The 15,136-nt window shown below is 45.1% G+C and overlaps 1 protein-coding gene across 1 annotated transcript in view; it reads left to right on the forward strand.

The window, feature by feature from the left end:
* The window catches only part of UBE2D2 (ubiquitin conjugating enzyme E2 D2), a 57,460-nt gene extending 42,629 nt beyond the window's left edge, over positions 1 to 14,831 (forward strand). The window contains exons 6-7 of the mRNA XM_050962886.1: positions 10,954 to 11,047; positions 13,193 to 14,831. Of these exons, the coding sequence (XP_050818843.1) occupies positions 10,954 to 11,047; positions 13,193 to 13,238 (140 nt within the window). The 3' untranslated portion in view covers positions 13,239 to 14,831. The remainder of the gene's footprint in view (positions 1 to 10,953; positions 11,048 to 13,192) is intronic.
* The last annotated feature ends 305 nt before the right edge of the window (positions 14,832 to 15,136 follow it).

Consider the following 15,136-nt stretch of genomic DNA (forward strand, 5'->3'; position numbering starts at 1 on the left):
AACTACAGGCCAGTCAGCCTCACCTCAGTCCCTGGAAAAATCATGGAGCAGGTCCTCAAGGAATCAATTTTTAAGCACTTAGAGGAAAAGAAAGTGATCAGGAACAGTCAGCATGGATTCACCAAGGGCAAGTCATGCCTGACTAACCTACTTGCCTTCTGTGATGAGATAACTGGCTCTGTGGATGAGGAGAAAGCAGTGAATGTTATTCATTGACTTTAGCAAAGCTTTTGAAAGTCTCCCACAGTATTTTTGCCAGCAAGTTAAAGTAGTATGGGCTGGATGAATGGACTATAAGGTGGCTAAGAAAGCTGGCTAGATCTGACTCAGTGGGTAGTGATCAATGGCTTTATGTCTAGTTGGCAGCTGGTATCAAGCGGAGTGCCCCAAAGGTCGGTCCTGGGGCCGGTTTTGTTCAATATCCTCATTAATGATCTGGAGGATGGCTTTGATTGCATCCTCAGCAAGTTTGCAGATGACACTAAACTGAGCAGCATGGTAGATTTGCTGGAGGGTAGGGATAGGATACAGAGGGACCTAGACAAATTAGAGGATTGGACCAAAAGAAATCTGATGAGGTTCAACAAGGACAAGTGCAGAGTCCTGCACTTAAGACGGAAGAATCCCATTAACTGTTACGGACTAGGGACCGAATGGCTCGGAAGCAGTTCTGCAGAAAAGGACCTAGGGGTTACAGTGGATGAGAAGCAGTATATGAGTCGATAGTGTGCCCTTGTTGCCAAGAAGGCTAATGGCATTTTGGGCTGTATAAGTAGGAGCATTGCCAACAGATCGAGGGACATGATCATTCCCCTCTATTTGGCATTGGTGAGGCCTAATCTGGAGTACTGTATCCAGTTTTGGGCCCCACACTACAAGAAGGATGTGGAAAAATTGGAAAGAGTCCAGTGGAGGGCAACAAGAATGATTAGGGGGCTGTAGCTTATGACTTGCGAGGCGAGGCTGAGGGAACTGGGGTTGTTTAGTCTGCAGAAGAGAAGAATGAAGTGGGATTTGATAGCTGCTTTCAACTACCTGAAAGGGGGTTCCAAAGAGAATGGATATAGACAGTTGACAGAACAAGGAGTAATGGTCTCAAGTTGCAGTGGGGGAGGTTTAGGTTGGATATTACGAAAACCTTTTTCACTAGGGCGGTAGTGAAGCACTGGAATGGGTTCCCTAGGGAGGTGGTAGAATCTCTTTCCTTAGAGGTTTTTAAGGCGCGGCTTGACAAAGCCCTGGCTGGTATGATTTAGTGGGGGATTGGTCCTGCTTTAAGCAGGGGACTAGATGACCTCCTGAGTTCCCTTCCAACCCTGATATTCTATGATTCTATGCTCATTAAAGTAGTCCTAAACAAGTATAGTGGAGTTCATATTTCTGTAATGGATTTCCATATCAAATTTGCACCTTCCTGAGATATACACAAGATAGAAGGAATTGGATTCTCATTATTAGTAAAATTGCAGTCACCCTTAATTCTGTGGCTGATATGCAAGACAGCACTGCGGAGATGATAAATCTGAGAGCTGGATTCTATTTCAACAGTAAAATAAACTCTGAAATTGTAACTAGAATGACTAACTACATAGGGAAGTGTGATGGGGAAGCACCAGCCCCAGCAGCGTCAGGCCGGTAGCACTAACCACAGAAGTCCTGCCCCATCAGAACTGGGCATGTTCCAAGTGCTCTGGGAGTATGAAAGGAGGGAGCCCAGGTCAGTCTGGGCTAGCGGCCGCAGGGAAAGGCCCTGACCAGGAAACTTCTGTGGAGGGCCAGCCACCACCCACAGAGGTGCAGGGGACTGAAGCCTCTCCAGGCTGGCTTGAAGCCCTACTACAGAAGGAACCCGGAGAGACGACTGACCCGGAGGCCCGCAGGGAACCTAGAGACTCATGGGAGACCTCAACGCTTAAGCCAGTAGGAGGTGACCGGGGGAGAGGTAGGGGGAGTGGACAGACTGGTACCCCCTTGCCCCTGGCAAGCCTGTATGTTTCAGTAGGACACCACCCCTGCTGAGCCAGTGGCAAGGTCCTATGCCATGGTTAGGGCTGGAGGATGGAGCCCAGTGGAGTGGGATAGACCCCGGCCATTAGGCCATACTGCCCTGTAACCTGGGGCAACCCTACAGACTCTTGCCATTAGACCGTACTGCCTTGTATCCAGGGGCACAAACCCTCACATGTGCTGGAGAATGCGGGCAACGATTCAGACCTGTTGAAAGGTTCGGGGAAGGGAGTTAAACTATGGGAACCCCATCAACCTCCATGATGGGAGATGGAGAAGTTCCTAAAATGGATGCTGGAACGGCAGCAAGAGCAGGCGGCCCAACAGCAGCACGTGCAGATGATGCGACAGATGGCAAGCCAGCAGCAGCTACTGATAACCCAGCATCAGGACCACCACCAGCAGCTCCTCCAGGTATTGGCGGTCCAGCAAGAGGTGCAACAAGAATGCCTGGTCCAGCAGATGGCCACTCTATTCTGCCTGGCGGGAGCCGCAGCCACCATACCTACTGGGGCCGGACCCAGGAAGAACTTGGGGGAACTACTGCTATGCTTCACTAAAATGGGGCCAGAAGATGACCCGGAGGAGTTTCTAGTGATGTTTGAATGGGTGATGACCACCAGATAGCCCCCAGAGCATTGGAGCACCCTACTAGCCCCCTATCTGACGGGACAGGCCCAGGCCACCTACCATAGTCTCAAACCCCGAGAGGCCCTGGAATATCCCCGGGTGAAGGTGACCATACAGGACCATACCGGCATTAGCCAGGAGACCTATCATCAGTGCCTCTGCAAAGAATAGTATCACCTGGGGTTCCAACCCCGGGCAGTGGCCCAGCTGATACAGGACCACTATTGCAAGTGGTTGAACCCAGAGGGCTTGACCGGACCCCAGGTAGTGGAGATGGTGGTGCTGGAGCAGTTCACCCAGATCCTGCCCCCGGGAGGAAGGCCTGGGTACGCCGACATCACCTGGCGACCTTGTCAGCGGCGGTGGCTTTGATGGAGGACTACTTGTCCACCAAGGGGGCCGAGGCACCACCCCGGACAGCAGGGAGTTCCAGTCAAAGGGGCGGGCCAGGCAAAGGAAATCCCAAGGGGGCAAGGGCTTGGGAGCCCTCGTCCAGCAGCCGCCCCGTACCGCTGAAGCTCCCTAGCCCCGAGTCCAGACACAGGGCCACCCGGGTACTGACCCAAAGGGATCAACACCCACGGGAGAGAGGGAGCCCACTGGTTGGAGGCCCTGGACCCGCTGAGGCCCGAGAGGGGTGCTGGGAGTGCAGACAAGAAGGGCATTTTTGGCGGGATTGCCCATTTATGGACGGCAATTACGGAGAAGCCTGGGTCCCCAGATGAAGGGCCTGGAAGAGAGGACCGGGAAAGCTCATGATCCCTGTCCGGATCGAGGGGATCCTCGTGAATGCCCTTGTAGACTCGAGGTACAGTCACACCCTCATACAGGAGGGGTTGGTCCCAGACCTTAAACTCTCTTGACACCCACCCCTACCCCACGGCCTGGGTGAGGATAGAAGTTGGCTGTCGAGGGGGGGCTCCGCATGGGTGTGGCCCCCAGGTTAGCCTACCCTGTAGCATTGGGATGAGAGTGGCCAGGCTTTGGGGAGATCCTCCGGAGGTAACAACTGGCCGACCCACAGACAGAAGGGACTAGGCTACTGTGAGTAGGGCTGCTTGGACACACACCACAGGTCGACCCGGGGAGGGAGATTCGGCTCAGTGGGAGACCTCTGTGACACCCCCCACCCCCGGTAAGGCCCCTTCTGGTGGAAGACACACAAACAGGCCTGGAACAGGACGTGGACTTTGTGCAAGAAAGGCCTGACCCTGAGGCCCCCACAGGGGCCCCGCTTTGAGATATGGCAGGATTGCCTATATCGGGTAGTGCAGGAACTGCAGATGCAGGAGACGTTCTGTCAGCTATTGGTCCCTCAGAGGCTGCGACGAAGCCGCCCCCAACTATCCCATGCAAACCCCTGGACTGGGCACCTGGGACGGGAAAAGACCCTCTACAGGATAACTCTTCAGTTCTTCTGGCCTGGCATATGCTGGGAGGTTTGGGACTACTGCACATCTTGCCCAGAATGCCAGCTGGCAGGACTGAAAGGGGTATCCCAGGCACCCCTGATTCCTATGCCAGTCGTTGGCGTACCCTTTGAACGGATTGGGATAGACCTAATCGGCCCCCTTGAAAGAAGCAAGATGAGGAACTGATTCATCCTAGTGGTTGTTGATTACGTGACACGTTACCCTGAAGCCGTGCCCCTGCAGACAGCAACAGCACCGGCGATCGCTACTGAACTGGTGAAGATTTTTGCTAGCGTTGGGATACCGGCAGAAATCCTGACTGACCAGGGCACGAATGGGTCCTGTAAATTGATAGCTGAACTGTGCCGCCTCCTCCATATATGAATACTCAGGACATCAGTTTACCATACCCAGACAGACGGCCTAGTGGAACGTTTCAGTGGCACCCGAAAGGCCATGTTATGGAAGTTCATGGAGGAGGACCCCAGGCATTGGGATACTTTGTTGCCAGCCCTGCTGTTCGCCATCAGGGAAGGTATCCCAGGAATTGACAGGGTTGGCACCCTTTGAGCTCTTGTATGGCAGGCAGCCCAGGGGGATCCTGGACCTCCTGAAGGAGGAGTAGGAAGCCCAGAAGACACGAGTCCTCGTGTCCACACAGTATGTGTTGCAGCTCCGGGAACAGCTCCGGACACTAAGTGCATTCTTCCAGGAAAGCCTGATCCAGGCCCAAGCAAACCAAGAATGCCACCTATAACCGAAGAACTATGGGGCCGAGTTTCGCCCCAGGGCATCGGGTGTTGCTTTTGTTGCCTTCAGCTGAATCAAAACTTCTGGCCAAATGGCAGGGACCCTATGAGGTAATCCAGCAGGTTGGGCCAGTAGACTACGAGGTCCGACTATCAGGGCGACAGAGGGAGATGCGTGTCTATGATGTGAACCTTCTGAAGGCTTGGAAGACCAGGGAAGCCCTGCTCATTGGCCTGTTGACCCCAGAATTGGAACTTGGGCCCTAAGTGGGGAGGACCCCCAGACCCAAGGCCAGTGGCATTCTGGGGTCGGGGTGGGGCCTCAACCCTGTACAGTGAGAGCAACTACAACAATTGATAAAGGATTTCCCTGGCGTCCTTTCTGCCCACCCAGGGCTGACTGCCTGGATGAGTCATCACATCAAACCACCCCCAAACAGAGGGTAAGAGACCACAACCGACCCTTGCCCCAGACAATCTGGGACATGGTCTGACAGGAGCTGGAGACAATGCTGGAGATGGGGATTGTGGAGGAATCGAGTGAGTGGCACAGCCACATCGTCCTAGTCTCGAAGCCTGACGGGACTACTTGCTTTTGTATCGACTTTTGAAAGGTCAGTGCCATGTCCCGCTTTGAAAATGCCACGGATGGACGAACTGCTCCAACAGCTCAGGGGAGCGAGGTACTTGTCAACCATAGACCTAACCAAGGGATACTGGCAGATCCCCCTTACCCCCAACTCCTGGGAGAAGATGGCCTTCCCAGCACCTTTCGGCTTCTTCCAGTTTATAACCATGCCATTCGGGCTATGTGTAGCCACCACTGCATTCCAGCGGCTGATGAATAAGGTCTTACAAGCCCATGAACAGTATACAGCGGCGTATATAGATGACATCGTGGTCTACAGCTACAACTGGGAGAATCACCTATGCCATCTGGCTGGGGTGTTGCAGGCCCTCAAGACAGCCAGCCTCACAGCTAACCTCGGGCAAAGTGCCACCTCGGGCAAGAAGAGGTAACCTATCTTGGATATATGGTGGGGGTGTGTGTGTGGAGGAACTGATGCCTCATATCAGCAAGTTGCAAGCCCTCATAGACGTATCTGTCCCCAAGACGAAGAAGCAGGTGCGCCAGTTTTTGGGCCTAGCTGGATATTGTCGCCATTTCTTGCAGATTTCGCATCTATCACTGGCCCCCTATCAGACCTGACAAAGAACTCACAGCCTCGACAAGTGCAGTGGTTGGAACAGTGCAAGGAAGCCTTCGAAACCCTGAAAGAACGACTCATGCAAGAACCAGTCCTGCAACACCTAGACTTCTCAAAGGAATTTATACTTCAAACCGATGCCTCTGAAGTAGGCTTGGGGACCGTACCGTCCCAGGAATTAGACAGGGAAGAGCATCCAATACTGTATCTAAGTCATAAATTGTTCCCCCCAAGAACAACATTATTTCACAATAGAGAGAAAAATCCTAGTGGTGAGATGGGCCATTGACGCCCTACATCATCTGCTGGGGAATAACTTGAGGTTGATCACAGACCATGCCCCCTTACAGTGGATACATAGAATGAAGGACACAACCCCCCAGATTATGTGATGGTACTTCTCCTTCCAACCCTATGACTTCTGTGTGTTTCATTGCCCAGGTAAGGCCCACGCTAATGCACATTTCTTCTCTAAACAGAGGGGGAGGAGGAGGCAGACCAACCCGGATGATCCTTCTTAAGGGGGAGGGTGTGTGATGGGGCAGTACCGCACTAGCCCCAGCAGTGTCAGACCAGTAGCACTGATGGCGGAATTCCCGCGCCGTCCGTACTGGGCATGCTCCAAGTGCTCTGGGAGTATAAAAGCAGGGAGCCCAGCTCAGTCTGGGCTGCTGGACTCAAGGGAAGGACCTGACTGGGAAGCTCCTGCGGAGCACCAGCCACCGCCCGCAGAGGCGCAGGGGGCTGAAGCCTCTCCAGGCCAGCTCGAAGCCCTGCTATGGGAGGAACCCAGAGAGGCGACTGACTCGGAGGCCCGCAGGGGCCCTAGAGACTCATGGGAGACCTCAACACTCAAGCTAGTAGGAAGCAACTTCGGGGGTGTGTGTGTGTCATGGACTGGTACCTTGCCCCCAGCAAGCCTCAGCGTGTTTTGGTAGGACACTCCAACTCCCCACCCCCACCCCCGCTGAGCTAGTGGCAATGTCCTACACTGCGGTTAGGGCCGGAGGACGGGGCCCAGTGGAGTGGGATAGACCCCAGCCATTAGGCCCTATTGCCTGGCAACCCGGGATGACCATACAGACTCTGACCATTAGGCCGTACTGCCCTGTATCCAGGGGCACACACCCTCCTAAGAAGCATATCTGTTAAGGTTCTCTAACTTCTAACCATTACACTTTAGAGGGAGAAGGATCTTTGACCTCTTTACACTGTTGCCATGAAAGTTAAGACTAAAGTCCAGGTGAACTAGAATGCCTGGCAATGGAAGAGGATCTTGAAATTGGTATTCCACCATATTTCAACACTGCCTAACATTCGAGGAGGGCGGAAGGGGGGGGAGAGAAGGGGATACATTAACACCTGATCATAAACTAAACTGGACAGATTAGGCTGTAAAGGTGAGGAGTAGTACTATATCTAAACATTCCATAAAATCTAGTGAGAAATTCTGAATGGAAAAGCCAGATAACTTTTATAGATAGAAATGCAAAGCTGTCAGAATACAAATTTACTTAAGGTTACACTGCTGGCCTTCTAATCAGAAAAAAGTGAGCGCACAATACTGCGATTAAATAGGCAGCAGTCTAAAATGGTAGTAATGGAGGACTTCACCTACTTGCATATAAGCTGGTCGAATGGGACATGGTATAGAGAAGCAATGTTATGACACCTTAAATGATTTTTTAGAACAGCTAGTTCCAGAGTATGAGGAGAAACTGCTCCTTAGTCCAAAGTAATACACAAGAATTGGTTCAGGAAGTAACTGGAGTTGAGCACTAGGTAATAATGACTGCAGCATAATTAAGTTCCTCTTTAGCAAAGAAAATGACAGAAACTGGCATGGTAAACGTTAGAAAGGGGAGCGAGGGGGATTAAAAAAGTTTAATTCCCTCCAAACAAAAAGAGAAAACCCTTATCCTTGAAACTGATATGGTTCATTTAAGAAATCTCCATAAGTGTCATAAAAGATGCATACACTTAACAAAAAGAAGGAAGGGAAGTGTAAAGCCGCATAGTAAACTACTATGGATAACTAGCTAACAAGAGTGTCCTAAGGTTCTATACAAAGACACATGTCTGTAGTAATGAATGATCTACAAAATCAAGACAGAATAAGGGAGAAAAACTTGCAAATATCTTTGAAAGACCTAACCAACCGATGTGAACGGACTGCATAATGGCAGATGAAAGTCTTAACAAATGCACAGTGGTGCAAAATGGAAAAACTGTTCATGAACCTTGCTGGGTTCTAAATTGTCTAACAACTTAGGTATTTAGGGGGAAATCTGAACATCATTGTGGACAGCTCAAATCAAACCTTTGCTGTTGTGCGGATTAAAAGATAATGTTAAAATCCTTAGGGGAAAGGGATGGAGAGCACTGAAAATAAAGCTACTATATAAATCCAATGAGATGATCTCACCTGGAATACTATATTCTATTCAGGTCACACTTTATTAAAAAAAAGGGGGGGGGCGAGGAGGAGGGTGCTGGGGAAGTAGAATATTTTGCGACAGTGACTGACTACAGCCAAGCAGAAACTTCATATGAAGAGATTGAAAAGACAAACTACTTCAGAAAAGAGGTGACTAAAGGGCTTGATATTCAAAACAATGGCATAGATGGGACTGGCATTGCTTTTCACCATCTTATAATAGCAGAATAAGGGAACATTGAATGAAATAGAATAATTGATAAAAGGAAATGCTTTCACATAATGCGCATTTAGTCTGTGGAACTACAAGGTATTGAGGCCAAAGAGTTTAGCAGATTTCTGAAAGGACTGGATGTTTTATGCATAACATCCAAATCTTACAATAATAGGGATGTTAAGTGTTTTTGGAAAGGATACACTGTCACGTCAAGCTAACCTCTGACAAGTATTAGTCTGCTTGTATGGGAAGTATTTTTCCTATTCCATAACTACCTGCTACAGAATTTTTTGTACTTTTCCTCCAAACATCTAGTACTGACTGGGCTGTCAGGATATTGGACCACTGGGACTACTAGTTTGAAACAGTGTGACCATTCCTGAACTTTTAAAGTTCTCTAAAATTGTGTGTACAGATACTGATGAGGGTGCAGAAATTCTGTTAACGCAGATTACTGTTTTGTCATACTTTTTCTCCCTGACAACTATTTTAAGGATTTTGTTTCCTGAACCTAGTCTGTCCAATGAAAATTCAACTAATCTGTTGGAATATCACAGGTGGTATAACCTTAGTAGACTAGTAACATGGTGTTGGAGGAAAAGAGGCACTAATCTAACCCAGAACAAGAAATAGGTTGACCTTTTCAGAGACCTTACATCTGCAGGAATTTATCCATTGCAGAACCTGAATTTTACACCGATCAATATTTTTGTTCTTCCCTAAAGTAGTTCTAGAAACCTGGAACTATAGTTTGACACTAATATACCTCACTAGTAAAGTGTCTACTGTAATACAGTGAAAACTGCATTAAATCAAGCATCTGTAATCACTTCTTGTTCTCTCATCCCCACCCAATACAACTTAGCTAGTGAAAGCACCTGGCCCAAGTACCTGGTATCATTTCTTTTTTCACTCTAGTTCTGAAGTTCTTTTTAGCATGACAAATTAAAGATGAATGTGAGAAATGCATCCTACTCTTGCACTCAGCATATGGGACAACAGTACGCCCTGTCTTGTAGAAGACCCTTTTGTACAAGGAGTTTCCAAAACCATCATGGGGCAAACATCAAATAGTATGATTAGACAAATATTTAATTTTGAATCCGAGCTGCTAGTGTAGATACGTTTAAGATTTCCCAGCTCTGCTAATGTCATGTATATAAACTTGCCCAGAGCAGGCCTTGTGTGTGCTAAGACTCCTTCTGTTGACACCATGAATGGAGCTGAGCTGGTGGTAGGAATTATGGGACACTTGGGAGGCAGGGAGAGCCCTTGTCTATAATACCATGGCAGCATCAAAGGATAAGCTGGACAAGGTCACAGCAAGATGTAAAGATGCATATTTTTAAAGATGTGCTTAGTATTGCTCCTCTGTATGAAAGATCAAGATTTTTTTCCCCTTATTTTTAAACCTCAGAAATATAAGAATGTCAACTCTGTTCTTTTCTGGCTTTGCTGGAGGGCTTATTGAATGTCTCAGGCTCTGTCCAGTCTTGGAAGACTGGTCATATTATTTAAAAATACTTACCGAAAGTTTTAACATGGCTTTAAGTACAGCTTTACACTTAGTTCAAACAGGGAAGGTTGTGTTACCTTCTGAATATGACTTTCCCTGTTTACGCTAGATGCAGAGCAGTGTTTTAAAACTGTTTAAAACATGTTGACAAATGTGATCTCTCTTCCTGTTCTAGACATGGCCTCAGTTGTCTAATCTTAACTTTAAATGAATAGTAATATGGACAAAGAATATTAAAGCATTAAAATGAAGCTGTGAACAGTTGATCTTAAAATCTCTTCCCCTTCTCAGTTGCTCTTTCACTCTTTGACTGTGTCATAACATTAGTTCTCCAGTTATCTTCCAGGCAAATCAGGACCTAAATTTCTATTAAAACATTTTTTTGTTTTTAAATCTTGTCTTAAAACCCTTCAGGCAATTTTATACATAATACTTGATATTTTTTTAATTGAATGACACCTTTTTAAAGGTGATTCCAACTTGTAATTGAACGGTTCTGTCCCGCTGTCTCCATACTGGCATGGTGTACTCAAAATAAGTGTTATGATCCTGCAAAGCCGTAATTCAGTTGTGAAATGGTAATTACTTTATATCCTAAAGTCATTTGGCTAAATTTTCTCGAATTTACTATTCATTAGTGTTAATGTTGTCTGTTTTATTTTGGTCACTGCATCTTGACTCCAGACATCAAGGGTTAAAATAGCAATGTAGGTTTATTTCCTGCAGGTGTTTTCAGCAGCACTTAAATTCTAATGCAATGGTTTTCTCTCTCTCTAGTACTTTTGTCCATCTGTTCTCTGTTGTGTGATCCCAATCCAGATGATCCCTTAGTGCCTGAGATTGCACGGATCTACAAAACAGATAGAGAAAAGTGAGTATGGAAGCCAAAAACCTGTTAAATGCTTGTTAATCTGAAAACAGCAGAATCTATATTCAGAACCAGAGGTAAAAAGAAAATGGGATTACTTTATAAAAAACTAATCTCTGAATTTGTTAAAATTGCCTTGATCAGTTGGGAACCTTGGTCTTCTAAAGACATTGCTTAGAAGAAGCACTGTAGATACAGTGTACACTGACACTAGTCTTCATATAGTAGTACCTAATGGCATTGCTATAGGGAAGTCTGTATTGAGGGACTTTTAAGTAAGCCATACCTCCCCCTCCTCCCACCGCCCCCAAATCCATGAACCAAGTTCTCAGCCTATAAGCAAATCTATATCTGTTTAGTTGCTTTAACTACAGGTTTGCCTTCATGATCGATACCCTGATAAACCTGAGATAATCTCCCAAATGTAATCTGTACTAAGAACCAGATTTTATACAGATTTTGCAGCATCTGTTTGAGTTACACACTTTAAAAACCCTTCACTATCTGTGCTTCAATCTATATAGTCAGCAGAAGGAGAACAAGTTACTCTATTACAGGGAGTGCTAATGTTCTAAATGGTGGGGCATGAACATGGAGGTAACCAGTACCTCTGATTCAGCTTCATTGAGTGCATACTTAGGGTGCAAGGGAAGGATAAGAGTGGTAGAGATGTGAGGAAGACTTAGGGAGCATATTGCAAAAATCAGAAAAACTTTTGAATTAATGTAACTCAAACTGCTTCAGTTTAAAAGGGAACTTCTTGTCTGAGCAATTGCTTGATGATGATGATTGTAAACTAATTCCCCACCTTGAGCTGTTCCCACTCCAGAACTGATCAGCAGTTCCCTTACACGACCATCTAATGAAGTCAAGACAGCACTTCAGCAACCTGTGAGTAGGGAGGGAGGTGAAATTAAGCAAGTTTCTGGATAATATTGTTTGGTAATTCAGGAGCAGATACTGGGGAAAGTCAGTGCATCTTGTCTGCCATCAGAGCTGCATGATTAGTATTCAGTTCGGCACGAGGTACAACTGTAAAATTGTCAAATCCACAGAGTTTATATATTCAGTTCTCATATTCTGGAAATGAGTATGCAAATATATTAGTCTTGTGCTATCAACACATTTGAACTTGGCTTTTGAAGAGTTTAAACAATGTTGAAGTTAATGGGTTGTCTAAGTAAAACCTGTTATGTTGCAAAGAACCATTCTTAGTTTAAGTTGACTAGATAGCTTTATTGGACAAAGATCCAGTTGGAATTCTGTATTATAAGGTGGCCAAGTATCCTGTAGCTAGTAGAATGTACTCTCCAAAGTGAAGTGTTTGCAAAAGAAATGTATCTCCCTTTTTTGTGACAGGTGGAAGGGAGATGTTCCAAATATAAGTAATGCATCAAACATTATGGTGATATTGCAGTTTTTACTTGAGACTCTAGTCAAAATGTCCCGTGTGCACCATTTCTGATCCCAATGGGTGCACTGGGTGCAAAAAGACTAGCTTGGGTCTGTAAGGAGCAGGTTGCTCCTTAGAAGTTAAAAAGTTGTCATGGCCCAGATTTCATCCCTCTTTTTTGCTCTGTCAAAATAGTCAACCATAATAGCTGGAGCCAAAATAAACAAATGCTGTAACACTATTCTAAATCTGGCAATATCTTGCAGCTCAGCATCTATGGGAAACTGTTATTACTTCTTCCTTACAACTGATGATGATTGAAGAGAAAGCAGAAGCAAAACCTTGCCAAAAAGTTATTGCATCATACAGAGCTTTCAGTCTATTATGAAGATAAAATTTACAACAGTAACACAGTTGCCTAAAGAGAGGGTGGTTAGAAAACATGTAAATTTAAGTCATGTCAAAACACTAGCTCTTTTATGTAATTCTGCCCCAAAGATTTCGTTTTGCTGCTGCTTGCTGAAATAATTATAAACACAGCAAAGATTACTCTCCCTGCCCTGATAAAGGGTTAAGTTGTGTCACTTATTTGCATGAAACTTTATTTTGCTCTTCAAATTACCTGACTGAAAGTTCTGATGTTGCTGAAGAGAATTTAGCTCAAAGGCATGTGTAGAACATTCCACTGGAGTTAAAAATCTCTTGCATTTGAGTGGATGATGCATGTTAAACAAATCCTCTTTTTATACATACAGGTACAACAGAATAGCTCGGGAATGGACTCAGAAGTATGCGATGTAATTAAAGAAATTATTGGATAACCTCTACAAATAAAGATAGGGGAACTCTGAAAGAGAAAGTCCTTTTGATTTCCATTTGACTGCTTTCTATGAGCCCACGCCTCATCTTCCCCTGTGCACATGTTTACCTGATACAGCAGTGCTGCGTGTTGTACATACTTGGAACAACAAAATAGAAATACTGTATTCTCCATACCAACATTGACTCCTAGCAAAGAAGTGTGTGTGAAAAGCCAGTTCTTCAGTCATAACTTAGTTGTGAGCCTAAAAGCATTCCTTATTGATTTAAATTGAGTAATAAAATGAGGGGGGGGAGGAGTGGTGGGTTTCATCGTTCTCTGGAGACAGTTCACTGACTTGTGGGAGGATTTTTTTTAAATGGAATCCTTTTAAACTCATAACAGTTATGGAAAGCCAAGGTGAAGAACTCAAAGCTGTTTCTGTATTCATTTTATTCTGAAGGATCTACATCTTAGGTAAAAGTTACAACCAACAAGATTAACCCGTACCCACATCCTGTGTTTAAGATCTAAGTTCAAATGGTCAACATTTAAATGGATTGGAGCTATTAGTGCATCAAGTGACGTTGATTTATTTCAACTTTTCTATCCCTTCCCTCATACCTTTTTGGTTTGTATGTGGTTTCTCAGTTAATACATAGCTAATAGCTCTTATTTTTCTTAAGTTTTTTTAACTGCTTAGGTCTTTCTGGATGTAAGGGTAAAAATTCATTTGACAGAAAACTCTTGTATATTTAAAGACCCAACTGCTCCCCTGGGGCTTGTACGTTCAAGAATGATTAATCTGTGTAATAAACTGATTACTACAGTCATTACATATAACTTTGTGTGAATAGGCTTTTAATTTTAAAACCAGTTTGTTACAGGCTAAAATTAATGGTGGCTTGTCCTTAAATGTCTGCATTCACAAACAGTTGCATTTCAGAATCATGAAGCAATTCAGTTTGCATCAGAAAAGGCTATGTGCCTGGACAAGACAAACATAAGGTTAAAGCACTTACATGAACTCAAGATATGTAGTGTGCCAGCTACTTGACTGTTAAACCAAAAAAGCAGTTTACTTAATGAGGATCTGAGCAACAAAATTTTACAAAGCCTAGTGGTATTATTCCCACTTGCATGGGACTTAACACAATGCATATGTAGGTAAGTGAAACCTTATGTAACTAAAAGTAATGGATGTAAAAGCGTAAAAATTATCCCACACATCAGCACAAATGTTCATAAAATGTAGGTTTTACATGCTTACTTTGCACTAAACATTTGCAAATGTTCATATGGTTTTTAATTGTACTTGTATGTCTTTTATTTGAACAAAGTCTTCACTTGAATTCAGTGAAAATGTAGTTTGAAATTTTACTTTGTAAACAAGTGTATTTGCCAGCAACATTCATGTGAAGTAGGTGAGTCTGCAGTTTTATCTCCTTTAGTATAATTGTAAACCAAGCCATCAAAATGAAGGAGAGGCTGTAGCCTCCAACTCTCCAGCCACAGGGTCTGTCCCATCCATTTTCAAATGCATCTTTACACTCTTGCACAAATGAGGAATAAATGTCCACTGCTTTTGGTCTAAATTTGTTCCAGTTGTCTCATCTCTCAGTGTCCTTGGTTATGCATCTCTGCATGTAAATGTTAGCAGCCTTGAGTTTTCTGTGCAGCGGGCTATAGGAAAAACTTGCATATACAAATGAGTCTTGATAGCAGACACATGGTAACTGCTATGGTTTACACTTGGGGGTTTTTATACTTATTGCATGAGGGAAAAGCAAAGTTTTCTGATTAAAATGGCTCTGAAACGGAGCAGAGCTTCACTTACAAAGAACTGTAGAATGTATGGCCATATATTGAACAGGTGATGTGCTAAGAATATAGAACGCTG

The sequence above is a fragment of the Gopherus flavomarginatus genome, chromosome 7 (genome assembly GCF_025201925.1).
Source record: "Gopherus flavomarginatus isolate rGopFla2 chromosome 7, rGopFla2.mat.asm, whole genome shotgun sequence".
Classification (NCBI taxonomy): Eukaryota; Metazoa; Chordata; order Testudines; family Testudinidae; genus Gopherus; species Gopherus flavomarginatus.